We start from the raw sequence: 25,331 nt of genomic DNA, 5'->3' as shown, positions 1-25,331 counted from the left end.
AATAATTTTCTAATACTAAAATGCCAATATATAAAAATCAATTCATCAAATAAGAATTCTTAAGATTCTTTAAATGTGTAGCTTTATAACCAAAGCACAGCAAAATAAAGAATACCAAGTATTTAGATACAGCTTCTGGTCAATTTTTAATTTATGTGACTTAAGTAAATCTACTAAGTCTCATTTTAGTCCTTTTATTTATGATGTCCAAGTAAGAAAGTATATATAATGCCATAAAAATTCACAAAACTTGTAAAATTATACTTCAGATAACCATTCTTCCTTGAGAATAGAAATAGACTTCCAAAAACATGCATATGACAAAAAAATTAAAACACTCCAAGGGTACTAGAGAAAATCAAATTTTAAACATGAATTTAAAGACATATGTTATCAGTATTTTCCAAATAATGTACAGGATAAAGTATTTCTTGCACTCGCTCTTGAACTTTCCTAAGTCAAAACAAAATTCTCAAGGGAGAAATACTCTCTACAAACATCCCTGAGAAAGAAAATTCAGAAACATGATGTAATATAAAATAAAAGTTCCTAAAGATGGACAGGCAGAATAAGGCATCAACTATTGAAATTAATACAATGTTGAAACAATTGGCATTCACATGAAGTAAAAGACATCCATTGTGAAAAATACCTATATCCTCTATAATAAAATAATTAGAAATAAGCTTAGAAGATACAATGAGTATCATTAGTTTTAAACAATAGGCATACAAGAAGAAGGGCAAGGAACAAAAATCCTGTTTCCTAAAAATGCCATGACATATGGCTCTTCATGCTCAGGGAAAATAATACATCATAGGGTTACTCAAAATATTATGCATGAAAAAAACCTAATTTAAATACTTCATGCAGGAAAACCCATACAAATTAAGTTCTGCAGCAAACTTAAATTAGTTGACTGTTATCTTAACACATCAATAAAAAGAGCCAAGAGAGGAGTGGTTATGTAATACATTGTGTACAATCATATCATACACTACACTGGAAAGATAAAGCATCAATCCTAGGCTTATAACCATATACATACAATAATATAAGTGCTTGTGGTTGGCTAAGTGTTTCCTTCATTTTATTATTTCCATTCTTTCACCCTTATAGCCTCTCACTGGTTTATTTTCACAAGTTAGATGCTAGGAGATGGCATTAATGTTCTAAAGCCATATTAGCTTTATTTCCTTAAGATGTATTTTCTATCCACTTTTAGGTTTACTTCTTCAAAATAACTAACACATCAAAGCCAACGGTGATTAAAAAAAAATACATTTCTCTGCCAAGGGATTGTCAAAAAAAATGCAATTTGGCTCCTTGAAAACAGTACCAACTGTAAATCTAGGAGAAATAAGAATATCTTACCCAATACCAAACCAGGGATACTGTGCCTCACTAAACACATGACTCACTACTAATGATAGAGTAGAGTGTGACAGGGTTGTTATGTAAGCTCATTCTGGACTGATTAAGGCCAAGGCTAAAGGGAAAGCAACAGCCACTCTTTACAACCATGACAGTTTATCCTTGGCTGCACTCTTAAGCATTTATAGGCTAGTGAACATCTTGCTTCCAGAAAGCAAGACTTTGAGCCACAAGTGTAAACTTCTAGAATTCCAAAGTGGCATGCTTAAGGAACAATATATTATCTTTTAAAATGAAAAAGAACCTACTTTTTTTTTTCTTGCAAACTATGCATCAGGCAAGGAGTTAAATGTTTTCCTGAGACCTCATTTAAACACTGCTCTTGAAGAAACAACTGTAAAACTGACTTCCCAAATGAGAGCCACTGAAAGTTACTTTGAAAGGGAAGGGCAGAAAGCAACATGAGACAAAGGTCTATAATAGCAATGTCAATCTCTTCTCAAAATGTCCTGTACGAGAAAAGCCTAAATCTCATACCAGAGTTAGCAGCAAATGTGGTGGAGACAGAAGAACTATCAAACACTCACCATAATGCATATAACAGTTTCCTTTGGTGGGATCCAGCTCAATAGCCTTCAAGAAGAACTTTTCAGCCTCATTCTTACGACCCTTGAAAACACAAAAAATAGATCAAAAGGGAAATCCTCACCTTAATACATTACCATTGTAATATTTTCAGTTAAAAAGTAGAAAATAATTAAATAGCAATAATAAATGTAAATATACTAGATTACTTTAAGTTATAAATAACTTGTCTTATGCATATATATACAATATTCACAATTCCAATTTTTCTACTGTTATTTGCATATTCCATATGGAAACAAAACTGTATTTTAAAGTGCAAACATAAAAAAGTTAACAGACAACTATTATAGAACTAGAGTTATTTAGCTTACTTAGGTTTCTTGTTATAATTATTATTCCCTTGTACATCTGCTCATTTCTGTATTTTACCTTTAAGCTTAGAGGAGTCCATCACATATACTCTAATAACATTTCATTAGAGACAATTAATTTGATCAGATACAATCACATTTAAAACTTCACCTGGACAAATTAATTAGGCTGTTATATTGTATTGCTATACTAAACTTGAAGTCAAGTCAAAACCAACATCTCATTATTTATAACTCTTAGCTGATAAGTACTCAGAAATTTCATTAAAATGTCTGAAGAAGCTAAGATGAAACAAGAAGAAAATTTGATCAAATCAGCTGTTTTTAAATTTTAATTTTATTGTCAAGGTGATGTACAAAGGGGTTATAGTTACATACATAAGGTAGTAAGTACATTTCTTGTCAAACATTGTAATCCCTCCCTCCTTTTTCTCCCACTTTCAAGCAAAATACAAGTAAACATACCCTAAAACAACTTGTACTTTAAAACTAGGAAAATATTTTTGAATTTTAAAACACACCAATTTTTGAAATAAGCAGGCAGTTTGTCTTGGAAATAAGCATGTGAGTTAAAAAATAAAAATATCAAACTGACTTTAGTTTTTAAAAAATGAGTAATTCATTAAATTTATTCATTGCTTCTTTGAACTCTTGAAATATTTATTGGGCACATACCAGGTAAGTAGTACTGTGATAATGAGATTTACAAAAATGGACTATAAGAACAGATACAACTGCTCTGATGAAGCTTACAAAATGCTGCTGTATGAAAAATAAAGCAAAAACAAATCAAAAACAAACAACCACCACAAAGGGATCTATAAACAGCTGGTTTGACTCTAGTCAGAGTACACAGGAAAAGTTTCCAAAATAATTGATGCTTGATCTAAAAATTAAAAGATGCAATGATCAATGTATTGAATGACAAACCCAGCATTTCTAAGTAGAAATGTAACTAACAAAGGAATGCTTATGACAGAAATACTAAAACACTTCATGGTGTTCCAAGTGAGTCGCAAACAAAGGGGTAAAGGTAAGCCAGATGAACAGGCAAAGCACAGCAGAACACAGCTGAGTTAGAAGTCTGGAAGGGAACAACTCCTGTATTTAGAAGAAAGGCATGGCCAGGCACCAGTGGCTCATGCCTATAATCCTAGGTACTCAGGAGGCTGAGATCTGAGGAACACAGTACGAAGCTAGTCTGGGCAGGAAAGTCCTTGAGACTCTAATCTCCAATTAACCACAGATAAAGCTGGAAGTGGCGCTGTGGCTCAAGTAGTAGAGTTCTAGCCTTGAATGAAAAGAGCTCAGGGACAGAGTCTAAGCACAGAATTCAAGCCCCAGGACTGGCAAAACAACAACAACAACAACAATAATAATTTAGTGTAGACAAAAACCCTTGATTCTTAGCTACTAGCAACAAATTCCAATGGGCTGTTGGTCAATGAGTGTGGTTTCTTTGTCTCGATCAGTATAGTAAGCATTCATTAGATCACTTTATCCACACCATTTAGCAATAGTATGGGGTGCTGCTTGGAGTCATCGGTCTCAATGTTGACCCTTGCATTGTAGAAGTTTAAACCCTCTGGGGATAGCTAGGATGGTGTCTTGTGAGAGTAGAAGGGCAGGGATCCAAACAACAGCTGTCTTGCAGCTGGGTCACATAGGAGAGCAAGAAATCCCTGGACACCATAAAAGGTAGTGTATGATGGGAAGGCAATCTCAGTGCCTCCATTTGTCATTGGCAACATGCCACAAGCTCTCAAATCCAAATGCTCTCACCAGAGGATAAAGCCAGATGTAAATAACTCCCTAATTTCAACTCATTTTTTATTTTTTTTCATAGAATGCTACCACTGTAAAGCATGTAGAGAGACATTTATTCAGACATACAATTCTTTGAAGATTTAAACACACTGGACTCTGTTGAGAAGTCTGGTTCTGAGACCAAGCAGGTAGATAGCTAAGAAAGACATTTATTTTGAAGAAGTTTCATTTTATCAATTGGAGATCAACATAAACAAACAAAAAATCTGGATTATCTGAATTCTGATGGCTGTAATCCTCTGTTAGAAAAGCAGAATTCAACTGACCAGTGGTTAAAATTTTAAATAAAAAATAGTTTTCCTATTTGTAACCTCCTCTTTCTATTTCTATTGCTTTCTAGTGCTTAATAAAGGAAATCATTGGCTTATGTCCTCAGGTCTACTAAAGCTTTAACTAAGATTGGGGGAAAAGCTGAGGCTTTTTAATTAATTTATTTATTTGGTCAGTCGTGTAGCTCTGGGCCTGGGCGCTGGCCCTGAGCTCTTCAGCTCAAGGCTAACTACTCTACCACTTGAGCCACAGCGCCCACTTCTGGCTTTTTCTGTGTACGTGGTGCTGAGGAATCCAACCCAGGGACTCATGCATGAGAGGCACACATTATACCGCTAAGCCACCTTCCCAGCCCCAAGGCTGAGGCTTAAAACCAACCAAAATTCATTAACTGTATTGACAACTATAGGTTTATTTGAAAGCTACTTGAAGATAGAGATGTCTATCAAAGGTAGAAAATCCAAAAAAAGGGTCTTAAGTAAGCTGATCCATAAACCTCAACAATATATACTGTGGTTCTTAAGTTGCCTCTATGCACACTATACCATGATTTGCATAAAAACTCTACAGCTACCTGGACTCTCACAGAATTCTCAAGAGCCTTTCCTTGAATTGGGCTCTCCTGACATTGTGGTCTCACCGATGGTTCCACTGGGCTCCATTACTAGCTCCAGTGAGGACATACATTGGCTTTAGATTCCATTCCCCAAGACAATCCTAACAAACAGAGTATTTTAACACAGGCATCCTTTCACAGCTCAAAACCCTGGGAATTTGTCAAGCATAATTAAGTCTCCATTCACCTTCTGTGTTTATCAAAACATAGTTTTCAAGAAGTCTGTAGAAAATCGTACTGCATGGTAGGACTTTACTTTCTCTTTTTTGGCTTGCACAATAATTCGAGAAAAACTGTAGATTACTAGGCAGGAAATACTGCTCCAAGTAAGTAATATGCATGCATATATGTATATAATGTCATTTACATAATTAATTATATTGCATATATTTGCATTAAGTATATATAATCCTCCTAATATACCTGATGGTATTTTAAATTTTTATTTATTTTTTCAAATCAGCACACGTTAAACTATCAAAACTGCTGCTTTATAAGAGACTGAGGCACAGAGGTTAAGTATCTTGCTTAGAGTACCAGAACTTGATTTGACAATTCAGGGATTCAGAGACAATTTGGTTTCACAGTGTGTGTTACTACACTACCGGCAGGTTCTAGTAGTGCAACACCAGGAATCATCATGGTATTAAAATCAAACTTTAAGCATAAAGATACTCTTACACTTATGCATCTACCCATCCATCTGTTCCAAAGCATGTAATAAGACACCTGCCATATGACTATAATTTTATCAGATGTTGGGTAGGTAAAGATAAAATGAGATCATTCCTGAATTTATACAAAGTACAATAATATAATAATGAATCAGGATATAGGGCCTTACCATTTCTAATACTGTAATTAAGAGGACTTTTGTTAAACATATTTCTAGTAGGAAGAGAAGAGAAAATGGAGATGGGACATATACTTAGCCTGAGTAAGTCAGGGAAGATTCCTAAAATGAGGTGCATAATTAAGCTGACTGATAGATAGATGTAGGAAAAGTTGGTCAGGCATGAAAACACCAGAGTATCTTTTACCTGTTTTGGAAGTGAGACTTAAAATTTCTCTTTACAAAATTGAATTAGGAAAACAAGTTAGACATTTTGTTTAAAGGAGACATGTTTAACTTACTACCATTTAAAAGGAACTATACCTTACAAAGATTAACCTGACACCAGTCAGCATAAAACACATTTGCTTAACAAACTAAGGTTATTTCACAATGGCACATAACCAATTTTCTACTTTCTGCTAGAACAATGATTTCTGAACTCCTTTCTGTGAATAAATTCTATATAATTTACTCAAAAAAAGGAAGGTATAGTAAAAAAAAGTGTTGATTTGTAAGCAATATGCCTTCACTTTCTCCTATTCCCCATGAAGTAGTACAGCTAATAGTCATAAGATAATAGAAACCTTCAAACTAGGTAGAAAGGGGGAAACATACGCAAGTGGCCAAAGGCTGGCAAGCTGCCAGCAGAGTGAGCTTGTGTGTATAAATACACATGACAAGCATATCGCCAGACTGGATCATTCCCAAGTCTAAGCAGTAAAGCATGCTGGTTGAAGTGCACGCATGTGTTGGGGTATTATGGCAAAAATAAAATTCTCTTTCTCTCTTTCTAACAGTAAAAGAAAATGGGTAATTTCACAAGAAAACAGACGATGAATAGGAAAAGATGTTGAGTAGAAAGTGACAGAATAGAATGTTGAAATTTTGACTCTTCTAGATTGAATCATTTAATAGCAGTTTGGCTCAGAGATAAATGACCACTGTCAACATCTAAGACCCTCAGCCTTGATTTCTTTTTAAATGTATGATGCAGTTTGCACAGGAATCACTAAACAACAGCTTCCCAAATTGACTTCATCCCATTGAACACTGGTCAGGCTAATGCAGAAGGAGGTGAACTCATATTCCTAGCCATTGGAGCAATGCAGCTGTATATAGGATGGCAGGTTGGACATGACATCATTTTTTGCACAACTGTGATAAATACATAGCCTGCTTGGGAAGAGTCATGTTGACTTGGTCAGCTTTTTAAAACAGAACATTAGGGTGCATGGTGGCATGTTGTGGAAAACATAAGCCTTGTCCATTAGAGATGCGGAGACATATCGGATCCATTACAGACTTTATCATGTATCATTGTTTCTAGTTTAAAGTCAGCAATAGATGAGTCATGAGAAAAGATACATTGGCCAAAAGGAAAGAGAAATGACTTAGGAATCTAACCCAAGTTTGATCCTTTCAAGTTTGCTCCTTAGAACAAAAAGCTAGTCTATCTAGTTGAGCAACTGAAAATCTCCATATTCAGCTCCTTACAGGGACCTCAATGACATCTGCTGATCAAGTTTGTAACTGAGAAAGCACACATAAACACTTAGGACTGTGCATTGCACACGGTAATTCATCAACAAGAGTTATCTACTATAATCTTGGTATAATAGGGGCAGCAGGAACTGAAGAGCAATAGGGAAGTATTTGAAAAGACTGAATGAGGTGAAATAGATTTTAAAAGCATAGAATAGCAACCTTTTCAGCTTGCTAAAAAGCAATAGGGTTCTTTGCTTGTGTGTGTGTGTGTGTGTGTGTGTGTGTGTGTGTGTGTGTGTGTGTGTGTGTGTGTGTGTGTGTGTGTGTGTGTGTGTTGATCCTGGAGACTGAACTCAGGGAGCATTTTTGATCAAGGTTATTACTTTAACATTTGAGACTCAGCTTCTCTTTTGGTTTTTTGAAGGTTAACTGACTTTCCTGCCCAGCTGGCTCCAAACCACAATCCTCATATCTCAGCCTCTTGAACAGGATTACAGGCATGAGATTCTGGAACCTGACAACCATAGTAACAATAATTTTTTCTTGACTAGACCTTTTAGATCTAAAATCATTACTAAAACAAGTCGTATGATTACTTGTATGATTATCTTGGATGTCCTTGATATATAGGATGTAAAAAGTATGATTACTTTGGATGTACTTGATATAGCCTATTTGTAGCACAGTCACCTGAAGAACCGTGATTTGAAAATTTTGTTGTTTCTTGTTCTAGAATAGAAGAATGTAGGCCAGACTGTCTTTAGGGTTCAAGGCATTTGAAGAAAAGAGGAAAGCAAGGAGAATATGAAACTCCACATGGAAGTCGCTTGTGCAGTAATGGGTATTTTCTTCATTTCCAAACTTATCTAAATATGGGTAATGGTTTAAGAAATCCCTTTTCACTCCTACCTATTAGAGAAATATTTATTTTCCCAAATCCATATTTGCTTTGAAATTCTGGAATGATCTAGCAAACACATATTCAAAGAGTAGGATTTAAACTGCTACCAATCAGAGAATTATAAGTAGAAGAGTAATAATTAACTCTAATATTACAATGTCCAAATACTTGTTTCATGGAAGAAAAACTTAAACTAAAATACAAATTTATTCAAATCTGTCCTATTTCACAAATATTTTCCCCCAAAAATATTGGCATCTTTTCCCTGAGACAAAAATCTCTTTTGTATTTTACAATATTTTAATGTAGACACTTGACTCTTTAAATTTGTACTCAACTTTATTTAACATTGAAAAATTAAACTTTTAATCTGCAGTTTTCATTCTCTTTCCTTTTACCATGTAACACTGAAACAATTAATTTATTGAACGGGTATTTCTTGGTATACTTACTCAGCATCTAAATAATTGAGCAAGACCAACCTGATATCTACACCAGCTCTCTGTTTTCTAGGCAAGACACAAATACTTAGCAATACTGAAGGGTGATATACCCACTTCTAGAAGGCACAGGTTATGGAAGAATTGCCTCAGATAGCACCGATGTGTTGGTGCAATAGCCTGATTATTTTTGTTCAGATCTGAACTGGGAAGATCCCAGCATTAGATCCTTTCATCTACATACATTCCACAAGTATTTATTGAACAACTTTGTGCTAAACACCATGGTATAGCAGTTATAGATAAACAAGCTACTGACTTCTACTGTTTAAAATAAAACACGCAGTATTATGTAAGTCACAGCTATAGCCTAAGTATTCATATGCAAGAAGAACTCTGAGAATGAGTGGTAACCTTATGTGGAATTATTACTGGATAAGGAAGATGCTGAGATGAAGTTGCATGGATAGGTAGGATATTGGTGACAAGCCAAGACAACATGTGCTTGAAAAAGATGAAGTATGAGTGAATGTGCTGTGCTTTGGGAGTAGCCAGGTATTTAATATTTAAACCAGGTATTGAATAGCCCAGGAATGGTGGGTCATAAGGCTGATCAAGGAATGTTATAGATAAGTAATAATGCACCATGTTACACAACCATAATATTATCTGACTGCTAATGGTTAACAGTTACTGTTCCTTACAACAGACTACCAGGCTTTGTTCAAAATGCTTTGTGCAAGTTCTGAAACAATTTAACTCTGCAATCCTCTCTCAATAACAAAGTGCTTTTTATATACAGAGAGAGAGACAGAGAAAGAGACTGAGACAGAGAGGAGATAAAATGAGATTAAGAAATAAATGTCAAAGATCTAAGAGCTGCTACACAGGGAACAAGCCAAGCTGTCTAGAGCCAATCTTCATACAGATGTATGCATCCTCATGGAGAAAGGAGATAAGCTGTGTAATCAAACATATAGATATATATAGATACATAAACATTTGTTTTTATACTTCTATTTTTTTGTCTCAGTGCTAGGAATTGACCATTTTTGCTCAGGCTATCACTCTACCAATTGAGTCACAGCTCTACTTTTGGCTTTTTGGTAGTTAACTGGAGATCAGGGTTTTATGGACTTTCCTTTCCAGGCTGACTTCGAGCTACAATCCTCACTTCTCAGTCTCTTGAATAGCTAGTATTACAGGAGTAAGCCCCCAGCATCTGGTCAGCACCTACTGAGCATTTACGACATACAATATATAATGCTTTGTTCCACAGGAACATAAATGCTTATGACAGAATCCATGGTTATTTGTGACTCCTGATTTGCTCAGACATAAATGTAGACATAGAATGAGATAACGAAACAGCAGCTAGCAATGGCAATCACATGTGCAAGTGCAGGGTTGGCAGGTGGGATATAGCATTTGACAATCTAGAGTGAGTGCTATGAGGAAGAAAGAATCTCAAATATAAGAAAAAAAAGAGATCAGTTCTCAGGCACTTAAAAAAACCTGAAGCAGGTCACAGAAATTTCATCACTCCTGTTCTTATAAGGAAAAAAAAATGGATAAAGCAACCATCAGTCATTTCCCTAGACCCATCTGACTGGACTTTAGAAAGACAAGCTGTCACCAAACAAAGATTAGTTTGAAACCAGCAAAACTCAGTCAACATAATACAAGACATGAACAAAATAAAAGACAACAATCATTGGAACTTGTTACAATGGTTTATGCCTCTAATCTCAACACTAGAGAGACAGAGGCAGAGGCAGGAGAATTTCAAGTTTTGAAGCCTGTTTGGAGTTCACAGAAAGATCTTGTCTTAAAAAAATAAAACACTTAGGGCTGGGAAGTGGCTCAGTGGTAGAGTGCTTGCCTTGCATGCATGAGGTCCGGGTTCGATTGCTCAGCACCACATAAGCAGAAAAAAGGCTAGAAGTGGCATTGTGCTCAAGTGGTAGAGCGCTAGCCTTGAGCTGAAGAGCTGAGGGGCATTCAAGCCCCATGATGGAAAAAAAATCACTTGACTATCTCAAATGATACAGAATAACTGCAGGAGAAAAATCAAATACCATTTCATTAAAAAGAAAGAGAAAAAACAGATGTAAATCATTCAGAAGAGTTCAGTTCTCCCTCACTCTCTCTTTCTCTCTCTCTCTCTCTCTCTCTCTCATACACACACACACACACACACACACACACACACACACACACACACACACACACACACACAGAGCTAACAGCTGAAAGCTTTTCCTCTGAGATCAGGAACAAGACAAAGAAGTCCTTCTCATCCCTTATATTCAACACTGCACTGGACACCTAGACAGAGAAATAAAAGCCATCCAAATTTAAAAACAAAAGGAAGATATAAAATAATCTGAGTTCCCTGATGATACAAGCTTATCTCTAGAACCTCTTTAAAAATGCAGAAAAAATCTGCTACAATAAACAAATTCACCAAAGCCATTGAATGCAAAGTTGATATAAAAAGCTGTTTATATACTCACAATACATAATCCAAAACAAACAAACAAAAACCCTAAGAAAACAATTCCACTTACAAAAACATCAAAAAGAATAAAATACTTGAAAATAGACATAACCAAAAGATAGGGTTGGACAAGGAAGCAAAAGACTTGAATATTGAAAACTATAAAACTTCAGTGGGATAAATTAAAAAAGACATCAATAAATGGAAGTCATCCTGTATTCTTGACTAGAAAAGACTTAATGTAGTGAAAATATTCGCAACAACCAAACCAAATGCCAGACTGATTCCTTCCCTTATCAAAACCTCAATGAGTGCTTAAAAAAACAAAAAGGAAACAGAAAGAGAAAAATTTAAATATACAAGCTTCAAAGAAAGAATACCCAAAATAGTTTTGAAAAGAAAGAGTTAGAGACTCCATAGTTCCTCAAGAAATCTGAATACAACCTGTAGTTAACAATAATATATCATCAGTACTGGCTCAATAATTGTGACAAATGGACCTTACTAAGCTGCTATTAATGAAGGGATATCAAGGTGTGGTGCGCAGAGTCACTCACTTAACTTCAGAAACATCCTGTAATCTTAAACTATCCTAGGATAAAGATTTTTATAAAAGATTAAGTGCATGACCAATCTGACACAATTGCTGCAAGAATTTAGTCTTTGTTTTATCTGAGTTCAAAGTATATGGAGATCTGTTATAGTACTTAAAGTTTTTTCCAGCTTGATAGAGTTTCAACAGAAATAAATTCATGGCATACATTTATTTTAAAAATTGCTTACTGTGAAGGGTGAGAACAAATCAATTATGCAAAAAACTTTCGAAGTCCTAATGCCTCCTTCTGAAGTATTATTCTGTGTAAGTTCTGACATTTACCACAGTTATATCAGGAAAAAGATTCTAAATACTGCAATCACCAAATGCTATTTCTATCATAGGATTAAAAACAAAACATATTTGCATCTGGTTGTATATTTAAAAATTCCTTCTTTCAAATTTGCAGCTGAAGTCTACTGAGTATAAAACAACTGTTTGCTCTATTCTTAAGATTATAAGGCTGGGAAGGTGGCTCAATGGTGGAGTGCTTGCCTTGCATTCATGAGGCCCTGGGTTCAATTCCTCAGCACCACATACACAGAATAAGCTGGAAGTGGCACTATGGCTCAAGTGGTAGAGCTCTAGTGAAGAGCTGAGGGACAGCACTCAGGCCCAGAGTTCAGGCCCCACATCTGACAAAAATAAAAATAAGAAAAATTTTTAAAAAATATTACAAATACAACCTCAATTATATTTAAAATTATCAGCTTGCAGTTCATTTTGTTTCAGTTTGGACTGAGTTAGATATATTGCTATTTTTAGAGTACCTCTAAATGCAAGGAGAAATCACCAGGTTTGTTTGTCTTTTGTTTTTTGTTTTTGTTTTTTTCTTTTAAAAGGTTGGTCTTGCTGGCATTACCTTCCTGATTTCTTTTTTTTTTTTTTCCTTCCTGATTTCTTGAGATTATCTCTGACTTTGTATCAGAGAGGACAACAAAGAACCACACTCATTTTGAGTAAAGTTTTAGGTGAATAGCTAAAAGAAACAAATTATTGAGGCTGAGTTTGAGGGCACAGACCAAATACAAAAGCTAAAGAAACAATCTAGCAACAACCAAATAGAAGTTATTTAAAAAGCAATCATCTTATTCTCCATAAATTAAAAAAAAAAACAAAAGAACTCAATGAATTTGAATATTTCAATTTTAATTTTTCCTGCTAGTATCTAGCAAAAGAAGAGACCTCTAAGATACATTTTTACTGCCTGATACACAAGACAAAATAAAAATCTGGGGCATTTTAGATACTTGTGTTCCTATGTTCCTTCGTAGCAGTAAGGGGTAAAACTCATGTTATTAGTAAGAAATGCAAAGTTTGAACTATGAAACTGAACTCCAAGTATGCTTCACAGAAGATGTTACACATGATATGTATATACTCTCCAGATATCAAGTCATAAAGTTTGTTTACAGCACTTACATGTAAAAATCTCACATTAAAAAGTTCAACACCATAAAATACTTTATAATGTCTGACGTGTGTGTGTGTGTGTGTGTGTGTGTGTGTGTGTGTGTGTGTATGTGCACGCGCACGTTGAGTGTGAGCAGTCTTGGGACTTAAACTCAGGACCTGGCTGTTGTCGCTAAGGTTTGTTGCTAAAGGCCTTGGGCTCTACCTCAAGAGCCATAGTTCCACTTCCAGGTTTTCTACTAGTTAAGTGGATGGAGATAGGAGTCTTAGGGCTTTTCTGCTCTAACTGGCTTTGAACCATGATCCTCAAATCTCAGCCTCCTGAGTAGCTAGGACTAAATGAATGAAACACCAATGCCCGGAGTGTCTTACTTTTTCATGGGATTAATTTTGCAACTTGAATCGGACATATTTGTAAATAATCATGAACTCCACAGGAAAATGTACCTTTTGCTGTCCTTTCTCTCTCTAACTAAACACTGCTGTGCAGATATGACAGTAAAACTTAAATGCTGGTCAGCATAGAAAATGGAAAGAATGCGGCTCTAGAGATAACCAAATAGCAAAGAAAGAAAGAAAATCTCATACTTAACATAGTAATAATAATTACAAAAGACCCATGGAAACTTCTAGTTAGACTACACTGACACCATTTTAGCCTGGAGTTGGGGATTTTCGGTGAAACCTCAAGTACTTTTACAACTGGAGTTTTATGTAGCCCAATTAACTTTGGCTAGACACAGAAGTCTGGCTTAGTGCATCCAAGCAGTAGCCAAAATAAAGGTTTTCTGTAGCAAATATTACTGTCAAAGTCTCCAATATCTTTCTTTCTCTCCTACTAACCTAAATCTGGAAAATAAGCTAATGGCCAAACTCATTTTTTATTACAATTTAAATCGATATTAATTTTACTGCCTTACAAAAATTGCAAACTGAACAGGTCAAAAAGACAAAAATTTGAATTAAGCATGCTCAGCCAGTTATGGAACCTTTAAAAACAACTAGAAAATCATGTGAAATGCAATAAATGAAATGTTATTCCTTCCTTTCTTTAATGCTTGCCCATTTTTAAATTCATGACATTAGCCCTAGGTAACAAAGTTCAAACAAGAAATAAATCACCATTTTAAGCAGAGCAATTCAAACTCAGCTTGTTTCCTATTTTAATTGGACGTTGCATTGGTATGAAAGTTCTATATATTTTAGAGAGTTGTCACTTGGGCCCAGCTATAGTTAAACACAAAGGCTACTAGTGACTACTTCTCAAGGTGCTCTGGAAAATTTTTATTTAAGATGATAAAAATAGGGGTTGGAGGTATGGCTTAGTTGGTAAAGCACTAACCAGTGAGTGAAATCATCAGGTCCTGAGTTCAAGTTTAGGTCTTGGACAACAAACAAAACAAAACAAAAGAAGGTACACATAGCCTAAGACTAAAATTGTGTTTCTAACCTATAAAACCTTATTATACAAATACATTTAATCATCATCAAAAATAATAACAACAAAGGCAATGTAAAACTAAGTTATAAAAATTGGGTTGGAGGCTGGGGCTGGGAAGGTGGCTCAGTGGTAGAGCGTTTGCTTTGCATGCATGAGGCCCTGGGTTCGATTCCTCAGCACCACATAAGCAAAAAGAAAAAAGCCGGAAGTGGTGCTGTGGATCAAGTGGTAGAGCGCTAGCCTTGAGCTGAAGAGCTGAGGGACAGCGCTAGGCCCACGACCGGACCCCCCCCCCAAAAAATGGGTGGAGGCAGGCATATTAACTTACTTTTAAGGATCTCCAATCAGTTCAATCAAACATACAGATTAGGAAAACGAAATATACACTTATAATATTTTCTGTAGAATAAATCTAGTGACATCTAATTCTGAAAGCTTTAAGGTTATATTTAATTTTCCTGTTTAATTTATAACTCATTTCCAGGAGTATTCCTTAAATCTTTGACATTCAGGTTCTTCTTTTATAAATGCCCATTCCCTGACTCTGCCTCTCCTTGGGATGTGTGGGAAGATTCCCCTGTGCCCACTGTAGAGTAATGCACTCCCATTCATCCCATAGCACCAATCACTGAGGATTAACATAAGGCTTAGCACGGAATAGTAAATCTAAATACATGAGTGAACCAAATGAAGAGATTAAGGTGGTAATGATTATTGGGCTCCAAAGACAAACTTTAATAACACTATAACCAACTCTTACATACATGTAAGAAGAAAATCTCACAAGGGTCAAGGATTGTTAGCAAGACTGAAAATTAAAAAAAAAAAAAAGATAAATAGGATTTACTCCTTGTTGTTTGCCTAGTGTCAAAAGACAGATTTATATGTGTCATTCAATTTAGATGTACTATATTAGTGATATTGACAATAGTACTCAGGAAGTTCAGAGAAAAAACAAAACTTCCTAAGAGAGCCAGACAAGACTTCACAAAGGAAATAAAATTTCAAGAGGCAGAGAAAAGAAAAGAATATTTTTGGCAGAGGAATAAAAATGGATATGCTCTGTAGAATATGCCAAAGCATCCTGGGAAATATATCCCTTTAAATTCTATAAATAATACACAAATTTGTAAAACAAAATTTGCAACGAAAAAAACTGCATTGGAAGACTTCTCACTACCTCTATAATAACAATAGAGTAAATACATTTTTTTAATGGAATACTTCTGTAAATGGCAGGCTACCATCTAAATCTAATATACTTACAAGTCAATTTAATGTGTTCCATAGTTTTAAGTGTTACTTTGACCAGTTTTGACAAAAGGCCTACAATGCCACTTCATTTTATAATATGTTTAAAACATTTACAAATTGAAATGTGTGACATTTTCCACCTTGTCAATCCCATGTTAAGTCAGTGGCATGTTACCAGGCCAACAAACCCATAAGTAGACAGAAGTAATCCTTTGGGGTCAGAAATTTGCCAAATCTTATAATTTAGGATGAAACTGTTAAAGATGACTGTGGTGTTTTGGCACTGTGAGTTTAAGCTATTCCATAATAGAGTTTGTATTTCATCTAATCAGCAAGTCGGAAACTATAAAAGTCTTAGATGGGGGGAAAATTAAAAAGTTGGATTGTAAGACACGAGTCTTTCCTTCCCTTACCATATGTTTCTGTAAAGTGAAACTTTTAAATCTTGTTAAGGAAGAAAAAAAAGCTTCTAAAAGGAATAAAGCAGCCTTTAAAAATCTTATTTTCAGTTCAAGATACTTAAAATATCCAGCCTTGAAAAATGCAAAAGAAAAAAAGAAGGACACATGGTTTCTATATCCTGTGTCATGGTCTAGGCATATGCAGAATTAGGCACATCTAACCTTCAGTTTTTGTCTTTTCCCTATTTTTTCAGTGGGGCAGAATTAACATTTCTAGTTGTTTTGTGAAAAGGGTCCTTAAATGATCTAAGTTAAAACATTTCCATTTGAATTCCACAGGAAACTCCCGATAGTAGCAAAAAAATAAAAATAAAATTCTGTTTTTATGTGTAGTTGTGATAACTATCATGCCATCCATTTATGGAATAAGTTTTCAGAGGTAAGAATACTTCTAGGTGATGAAAGCAAGCGTTTATGAAAACTGTAAATGGTCTAAAGAATAACTTGTATGCTTTAGTGCTGAGTTTCTTCTTTCTCCACCTCTATTAATTGTTGAATCCCCATATTGTTTTTTAAAATAATTTCTATTTCTGTAAGTTTTATTTTTCCTTAAGTTTTTGTTTATGTGTAAGAAGATTTATTAATCTTTATGCGTTCTTTAAGTGAACTATTTGTGTTATCTTATTTTTATTCCAAATTCCTTTTGTTTTTTTGTTTGTTGGTTTTTGTGCTGACCCTGGAGCTTGAATTCAGGGCCTAGATGCTGCTCCTGAGCATTTTCACTCAAGGGTGGCACTCTACCATTTGAACCACAGCTCTACTTTCAGCTTTTTGGTGTTTAATTGGAGATAATAATCTTATAGATTTTTTTTGCTAGGACTAGCTTTGAACCACAATTCCCAGATCTCAGCATCCTGATTAGCTAGCTAGGATTACAGGCATGAACCATCCATGCCTGGCTTAAACTTTCAATTTTGAGTGCTTATGTATTTTTCATGACATTCTGCTTCAAAAATTGCTACTCTACTATCTCAAAGGATGATTATTGGTTTAATGATCTTTCCAGCTTGTTTCTTCTAATGACCATTTGCAGTTCCTATTATTCACATTTCAAGCTTTTTAAATATGATTAGCAACCCCTATGGTGTCCACTGATACTAACAGTTAATAGAAGATGAAACCAGATCCTAATATATAGACAGACTTTCTATATGAAATACATTTATTCCTTCCATTTGTACTTCCTTTCCCCCCTCCTTTCCTTTTCTTTCTTTCTTGCGTTTATTTATTCATTTGCAGTACTGGGGATTGAACTGAGAGCCTCCATGTTATACAAGAGCTCTAGCATTTTATCATGTCCTTAGTCCTTTGTATTTTGTTTTTGAGACAAGGTCTTGCTCTCTTTGCTTGGGTTGGCCTAAGTCTGGTGATTCTCCTGTCTCTGACTTCCTGGTAGCTGTGTTTATACTTCTGTGTTTATACTCCTAGCTACTAGGGGTGCCTGGTTTGGGATACCAGTCGTGGACTGAGGCCTTCCAAATGTAGATACATGATAATATTATATTTCTTTCCATGAATTTCATTTCTGTAGGTACGAATCCAATTATTTCTTGGGGAATAAAGTAGGGTGAAAAGATTATGCTAGAAGGAAGAGGTAAACCTTGTGTTGTTGATCTTCTACATAGACTAGGTAAATGTCAGGAATCTGAGCACTCTGTGAGAAGACTTCACTCAATCCTCTTTTTACTCTCCATCTTAGTCTGTTTTTGCTTCTGTTTTCCTATGACACAATACTCAAAGCTGGAAATTTACAAAGGAAGTATGTTTAGTTTACAGTTCTAGAGAGCTAAGAGCATAGCACCATCATCTGCTTGGTTCTGGTGAGGGTCTTCCAACAAGATCATAACATGAAGGATGGCATCATGGTAGGATCAGAAGCAAGACAGAGGTCACACAGAAAGATGGGAAGTCAGAGAGATTCAGGGAATATATTTATTCTTTGTAGAACAACTCCATCTCACAAGAGCTCGTTTTGTGAGAGCAGCATTCATCCCTGCTAAGAGTAGTGTCCCCATGACCTAGTTTTATACTAGATTCTGACCTTTCTTACCATCACCCCAGGGGCCACTGACACACTCAAACCACATGCAAATCTGCTGCTGTGAAATCTGCCCTGTCAAAGTATTCTTCACTCCAGGACTGTACCTATTCCCTTAGTTTACATTATAAATTTCCTTCCCGCCTACGCCCCCGCTTTGTGGCGGATATCTGCTTCCAGGTATTTTTGTGCATAGGAGTAAAAATCTTCACTTCTGAATTCATAGAATGCTCTCCCCATTTGACATCTTTCATTCTCTTTGTTATATGCCAGCAACCTCAGTCTATTTTACGCTATAGATTTCTTTGAGTAAGTTGAATGTTTCCTTGTGCTGCATTCCAAATGGTACTGTGTTAGATTATGGTTTCCTATGCTCTGATAAGTTTGTTATAATACTGCCATCATTCACTTTAAAAATCCTTTACATTGGACATCTTCCTCATCAAAAGGACTGTTCCTGTGTGGCAATTGTTCCTCAGTCTTTTATGTATTTCATAAAATGGTGTGTCACTAAGTGAATTAGGTACATTAGGAGCAAACACCGCTATTAACTCACCTTTAACTGTCCTTTCCTGTTTTTTTTTAATTTTTTAATTGTTATTACAAGGGTGGTTACAGTTACATAAGTCAGGTAAAGAGTAAATTTCTTTTTGAACAATGTCACCCATCCCCTCCCATTCTCCCAGTTTTTCCATTTGTTTTGTTTTTTTAAACAGCTGGAACTTTATGACAAAAGCTGAGCACCCCTAAAGATAATCCTGTCTACCATCTTTATTATACAAACTGAGCATGCCCTAAAATGTATCTGCCAGCTTCTCTTTCTGAACTGTGACTTTAAACTAGGCATTCTCAGCTTTGTATTCCTTAACTGAGCATGCTCAGGAACCTGCCTGCCCAGTAGTGCTTTTCTATATGAAAAGATTAAGATTAAGATCCTCCAATAAAATTTCCAGGCTTCCTCTGTTTAACAAAAGCTTATTTTGATCAAGGTTCTGTGTCCACCCTGGTTTTTGTACCTTATTCTGTCACTCCTAGATTTTTGTTGTTGTTGTTGTTCATTGGAAAAACATATTCAGCAATACTGTTTAATGGATTGATTTTTTTTTTTTTTACTTAGTTTCTGGGGTAAAGAATTTCTCTGACCATGTGGCCTAAGAATGAAATCCAAAGCTTCAAAAGGAAGATGATTGAGATAGTCCCAGCAGAGACTAAATTCATTTTCCTTCCAGATCCCATCCTCAAACAGGCAAATACTCATGTCTTCATGTACTAGTATGCAAACTTATTTTATGTCATCCTTGTACTGAGGATATAAATCAGATGTTTTGTTTTGTTTTTGAAAAGAATCTAATTCCTGGGCTTATACTGGATCAAAGCTTTGTCCTCTAGTCCCGAACCAATGACATGAGCACCTTTCCATTGCTTTTTATACTTGATAAAAATCTCAACCTCAGTGCATCTACACTTGCCTTCATTGTTCTGACTTTTAATTATTTCATTTCTATGTAGTGGGATTTAATTTTTTGAGTTCAACAAAGCACTGAAAAATAATTGTTACAGTTCTTTTAATTTATTAGGTTTTTAGTTCTTATGAAGTTTTTTTAAAGTTTAAGTTTATTAATTTTTTTAGGGGGGTGGGCAATCATGGGGCTTGAGCACTGTCCGTGAACTTTTCGCTCAAGGCTAGCCCTATACCACTTTGAGCCAAAACTCCACTTACAGTTTTCTGGTGGTTAACAGGAGATAAGAGTATCATTGACTTTCCTGTCCTGACTGATTTTGAACTGTGATCTTCAGTTTGCAGCCTCCTGAGTAGTTAGGATTACAGGTGTGAGTCACTATCACCGAGCTGGTAACATTTTATGCTTTACAGTAACATGACTTCCATGGACTATGTTCTCCAAGAGTTCTAGTCACACAGTGAGTGGCCAAAGGAATGCTTCACTGCTCATACTGAATGACATTGGTTAGAAGGAATTCCAACATATGCAAAGTTTGTATGTTGGTTATTTGAAACAAACAACTTAATTCTAATTAGAGCCAATTTGGTGCTAACATTGATTTAAAATATAATTTAACATTCATGCAAACATTGCTATCTGGACAAAGTCATTATGCAACCATATATTTGTAGTTCTTTTTTTCCCATTAAGTTACAAACAATGATCATGACCTCTCATTTTTGATCTAGGCTAAACTACTAAACAAGTATGAAGTAATTCATTTTTTCTGTATTTTCTGAACAGGGTTTTAACTGAATTACCATGGCTAAGTCTTCATATAGCACAGTTAACTCAGAACCTCAGACCCTACCCATTCCCAGTGCATGTGAGATTTCTCAGGTGCAAAGAAGGTCATTACTCACTGTTAGAGCCAGCAGTTTCCCATAGGTGAGATGAGCAGGGATGTGATCAGTCTTAGATCTCAGCGACTCCATATACCAATGCTCTGCTTCTGGGAGCTTGCTCAATCGCATGTATGCTTCACCTGGAAAGAAATCCATGAAGGTCAAGCCTTGGCTACAACACAGTAGGATGATGACAGTTAACAGTTCAAAAAGCCAGAAGAAAGGCATCTGGGCTTTTTCAACATGCTGAAATGAAAAGTGTTAGAGGAGAAAGTTTTGTTTAACCTGATTTAAATATTACACAATGTAGACAAATATCAAAATATCATACAATCCCCATAAATATATATTTATATTTATACATAATTTGTACTCTTTAATGTATCAGTTAACAATGAGCTATGAAGAAGGCAAAAGGAAATAAACAATTTTCTTTCTAACAGTACTCGCAACAAAACCATCATACTGCTTAGATTCCGTGAAAATTTCAGATACTGAGAAAAATACTTTCATACATGTTTTTATTTTGATGCCTAAAGATGACATCATAATTTTTATTTTATAAATGGAAAAAAGCATGTTTGGAAAAGAAAGTGAAATATTTTGTGTTTAGAATTTCAAAAGTAATGCAGCTTTAATTTTTAACTTACAGCATATGAATCATAAGAATAGGCCCTTGGTGACCATTTGTTCCAAAGATGAGTCAGTTTGTTCCTCTCCCTGTTCAGTTCTTTCCTCTTTACATTTAGTCATTCTTTTAAAACTTCAAGTCTTTATAAAATGCTGCCTTCTTGTCTGAGCATGCAATCTAATTTTATGTTATCTTTATACTAATGGCATGAATTCCTCCCTTATGAATTCTGCCATGTTGAACAAAGATTTCCAAATATAGAAAGTGGTCATTTCTCTCAGGAAAATTGAAATTTTTGTAGAGTGAAAAGCTTATGTGGGGACTATATGGAAATGTGTACAGTCCTACCTTCTTTCCAGGTTAGAGAGCCTTGTGGAAGAAGAAAGATTAATTGAAAGAATTAAAAATGTCTTTGGTACAAATATAGTGGAGAGATTTTAATCAGAAATTTAATGTTAATTTTGTAATTAATTAAATTTAACTTTGCATTCTACAGGCTAATGTAGTAAATAATATTTACCAGTTTCACTTGGAAAACCCAGTAAGTGCATGTCAATGATCAAGAATGCCATTTTCAACATGTATAATGCATGCTTTGAGCCTTTCAGATACTAGTCATTACTTTGAAATTACACAGATTTCAGCTACCATATTTGTGTTTTGTTAACAGTCAAGCAGGAGAAAAAAAAATACCAGCTTATCACCATTTATAATCATTCCTTTCTTCCTTAAAATAGAATATAGAACATCCAAGTGATAGAAAAATTTTAAGATGATTTCTTATATTTTTAAGTTAAATACTATGTTTTTAATAAGCACTGAAAACATATGTGCTGTTCAGAACAACAAGACTAGGGTCTTATTTTATATACAGACTACTCTAACTTAAATAACCAAAACTATGACATTGTTCCATTTAGAAATACAATCAGTAGTTTTTTTTTCTCTAAATCTATTACTTAATTACAATAGTTGTATATCCTTGTTTCAAAGAAATAAATCATCCCCTTAAAAAATCATTGTCTTTTTCAGTTAGTGCAGTACTATCAATATAAATATTGATACTGATACTAATCTTAGTATGTCTGATAAGCTGGGTTGAGAAGTGTCCTGACCTTCAAATCTCCTGTGCTTGGCTAGTGAGTAAAAAAAAAAAATAGTATAGATAAATAATATGTAATTGCAAACTTTTATGACTATTCAAATGCCTATGTTTCTACTTCTAACAAAAATCCTTGAAGTATAGTATCATAAAAATGATAGTTGGGAGATGTTTGAAGTTTTATTTCCATAAAGTTTAAAACATGTTCACATTTTAGAAATTGGCTTGATGAAATCACTTGTTTAGAATAAGATGCAGAAAATGCTGAAGACCAAAGGCTGAAATAGCATACACAAAAGAACTTTTAGTTGTCAAATGTAAAATTAGGTATGGATTTTTTTTTTAATCTTTAAATTTCTGCAATACTTTTCTTGTTTTTAAGACCTCTAAAAATTAATAAGCTTGTCAGATAGCCTTTTTGGCTATATTTATCATGTAATTCTTTTTTTTTTTTTTTAGTAGGTTGTGGGGCCTGAACTCTGGGCCTGAGCACTGTTCCTCAGTTCTTCAGTGCAAAGCTAGTGCTCTACCACTTGAGCCACAGCACCACTTCTGGCTTTTCTGTTTATGTGTTGCTGAGGAATTGAACCCAGAGCCTCATGCATATAAGGCAAGCACTCTCCCACTGAGCCACCTTCCCAGCCCTATCATGTAATTCTAACTACAGAAAATGGTAAATTTTCTTCTGAAAAGTGAACCATTTCTTTGTAGTAAAACACTAGGTATAATTTAGATAAGGGAAAAGATACAGAAAACCTACAGGATTTAAAAATTAAAATCAATCTCCAATAGACTACAGCTAAACATTTATCTCAAATGGAGTATATAACCAGAAATAAAATAGCTTGTGTTCTCGATTTTATTTTGGGATCAACTTGGAATTCTTTGTGACTTTTTCAAATACTCGTTTTATGTCAGATTTTAACACTTTACAGTACAGAATTCAATAGCTTTGACTTCTAGCTTATAAAAGATTAACACATTTTTTAGAGTTAATAGTCTTCAATGTACAAAACCCCAAATCCAGTGTACTTATGAAATTTAAATCTTTATTACATTACTCTTGTTATATCTAAAAATCATTTTAGATAGTAATACTGCTTGTATTCTACCTAAAAAAATCTGTCATTATTAATAAAAACATATTTTGAAATGGAATATCAATTTGCTAAATAATTCATGAATGGCCAATTTCTTCAGCAAGAGCTCTCAAGTAACTTTATAAAGATTGCTTTAGAGAAATAGAATGTAAAATATTGAAATCATGAATCTTGGCAAGTATATGAAAATTGATTTAAAAAGAAACTGGCCTAAGTGAGGACTATTTATTATCACTGAGAGAAACTTGGGATAACCACTCATGGTGTCTTTTGTTTGTATGCTACTATTTGGGGTTGAAACTTGGCTCTGTGCTAGCAAGCATTCTACCACTTGAGTCATGTCTCCTGCTCACTGTATTTTGATAATAAATTATGACAACCACAGTCATACCTTAAGAGTGCATTACGATTAGGGTAGCAAACTACAGATGGCAAATATCTAACTTACTCACCCTAGTCCTCTTTTCCTACACAATTAGGCACAGAGAATTCTTCTCATGTAGTTTCATATGGGTCTTTACACATGACTCACTCGACCACTAACCAGCTGTTCATAGTACATTTGCAAGATGAAACCTATTTTCAGTCTTTTTCTAGCAACTTTATATATGTATCTCCTTGATTACAATGGAGTACAACTCTCTGGGATGTACAGTTTAAAAAAAAACACAAGGAGAAAGAGTATAGCTAGGAAACATAAAATCATAAACATACAAAATCATAAAGCTGAAATTTAAATGAAAGGCAACCTGCCCTCAAACACATTGACTCAACCAGCTAGTAGAAAATAATCAAACCTTCCAATTTTCTAGCTCTTGTGAAAATGATATTCTCCCACTCAATTAAAATTGTTCTCTAGCTGTGAAACATTGGCCAGCAGGTTTTCACTTTGCCCTGGGCTTATCTATTGAATTGAAGAAATCAGGAAGAGTAATAATAAAACATAGTTGACCTTCAAAGATGCTTCTTACAAATAAGCAGCATAATTCCTAAAAGGGAAATTTGTGGCATGTAAGGTGTACATTGGTTCTAAGGTTAACTCTAATGCCAAAAAGTGTATATAAGTAGTAATAAAATCATGATGCAAAACCTGAAATGCAATAAAATGATAATGGATAAATTGGATGTGGTAAAAAGGCAAATCAATAAGGCCTCAAGAAACAATGATACAAGATTAGCCATACATTTCACATTCCTAATCCACAAGAAGGATTAGAATACTCATTTCATAGAGGCAGGGGGAGGTTCAGAAATGGGAAGTGACATTCACAAGAACAATTAATAATCATGTCCTAAAGATATTGAATGGCTTTAAAGTTGTGTTTTTCCTCCCAACTACCACATGAGGCTTATTATTCAATGACTACATACAAACACCTTAATTATCTTTACATTTTTAGAATTGATACTACACTGTAATTAACATCAGTCTTATTTTATAAACAAGGTGGCTATATTTCACTGAACTTAACTAATATCCTCAAGATCAAAACCAAGCAAACACCAATTTGAATTTCCTATTAGATTTTTTTCTGGCTCTTTCTATTGGAATGTGTTCCACAAAAAAAAAAAAAAAACAGAAATAATCATTAAAGCAATAAAATAATTTCAGTAAGTGCCATCAGTGTAATTATGTCAGGAAAGAAATGGTGCATATGAACTGTTTCAAGCTTCATTAAAATATTAAATTCATATTTTAAAAAAACCAGAAAGATAATGGCCATAGGAAAAGAAAGTTTAGT

At 34.7% G+C, this 25,331-nt stretch overlaps 1 protein-coding gene across 4 annotated transcripts in view; it reads right to left on the bottom strand.

Moving 5' to 3' along the window:
• Tmtc2 (transmembrane O-mannosyltransferase targeting cadherins 2) overlaps positions 1-25,331 on the bottom strand; it is a 352,627-nt gene that overhangs the window by 85,268 nt on the left and 242,028 nt on the right. For all 4 annotated transcript variants that reach the window (XM_069989321.1, XM_069989349.1, XM_069989340.1 and 1 more), the window contains exons 8-9: positions 20,775-20,896; positions 1,962-2,043 (exon numbers count right to left, since the gene is read on the bottom strand). In XM_069989321.1, coding sequence (XP_069845422.1) covers positions 1,962-2,043; positions 20,775-20,896 — 204 coding nt within the window. The remainder of the gene's footprint in view (positions 1-1,961; positions 2,044-20,774; positions 20,897-25,331) is intronic.

This window comes from Dipodomys merriami, unplaced genomic scaffold, assembly GCF_024711535.1.
Source record: "Dipodomys merriami isolate MVZ:Mamm:240054 unplaced genomic scaffold, mDipMer1.0.p SCAF_10, whole genome shotgun sequence".
In the NCBI taxonomy this organism is placed as follows: domain Eukaryota; kingdom Metazoa; phylum Chordata; class Mammalia; order Rodentia; family Heteromyidae; genus Dipodomys; species Dipodomys merriami.
This window is presented reverse-complemented; position numbering and strand designations above follow the sequence as displayed.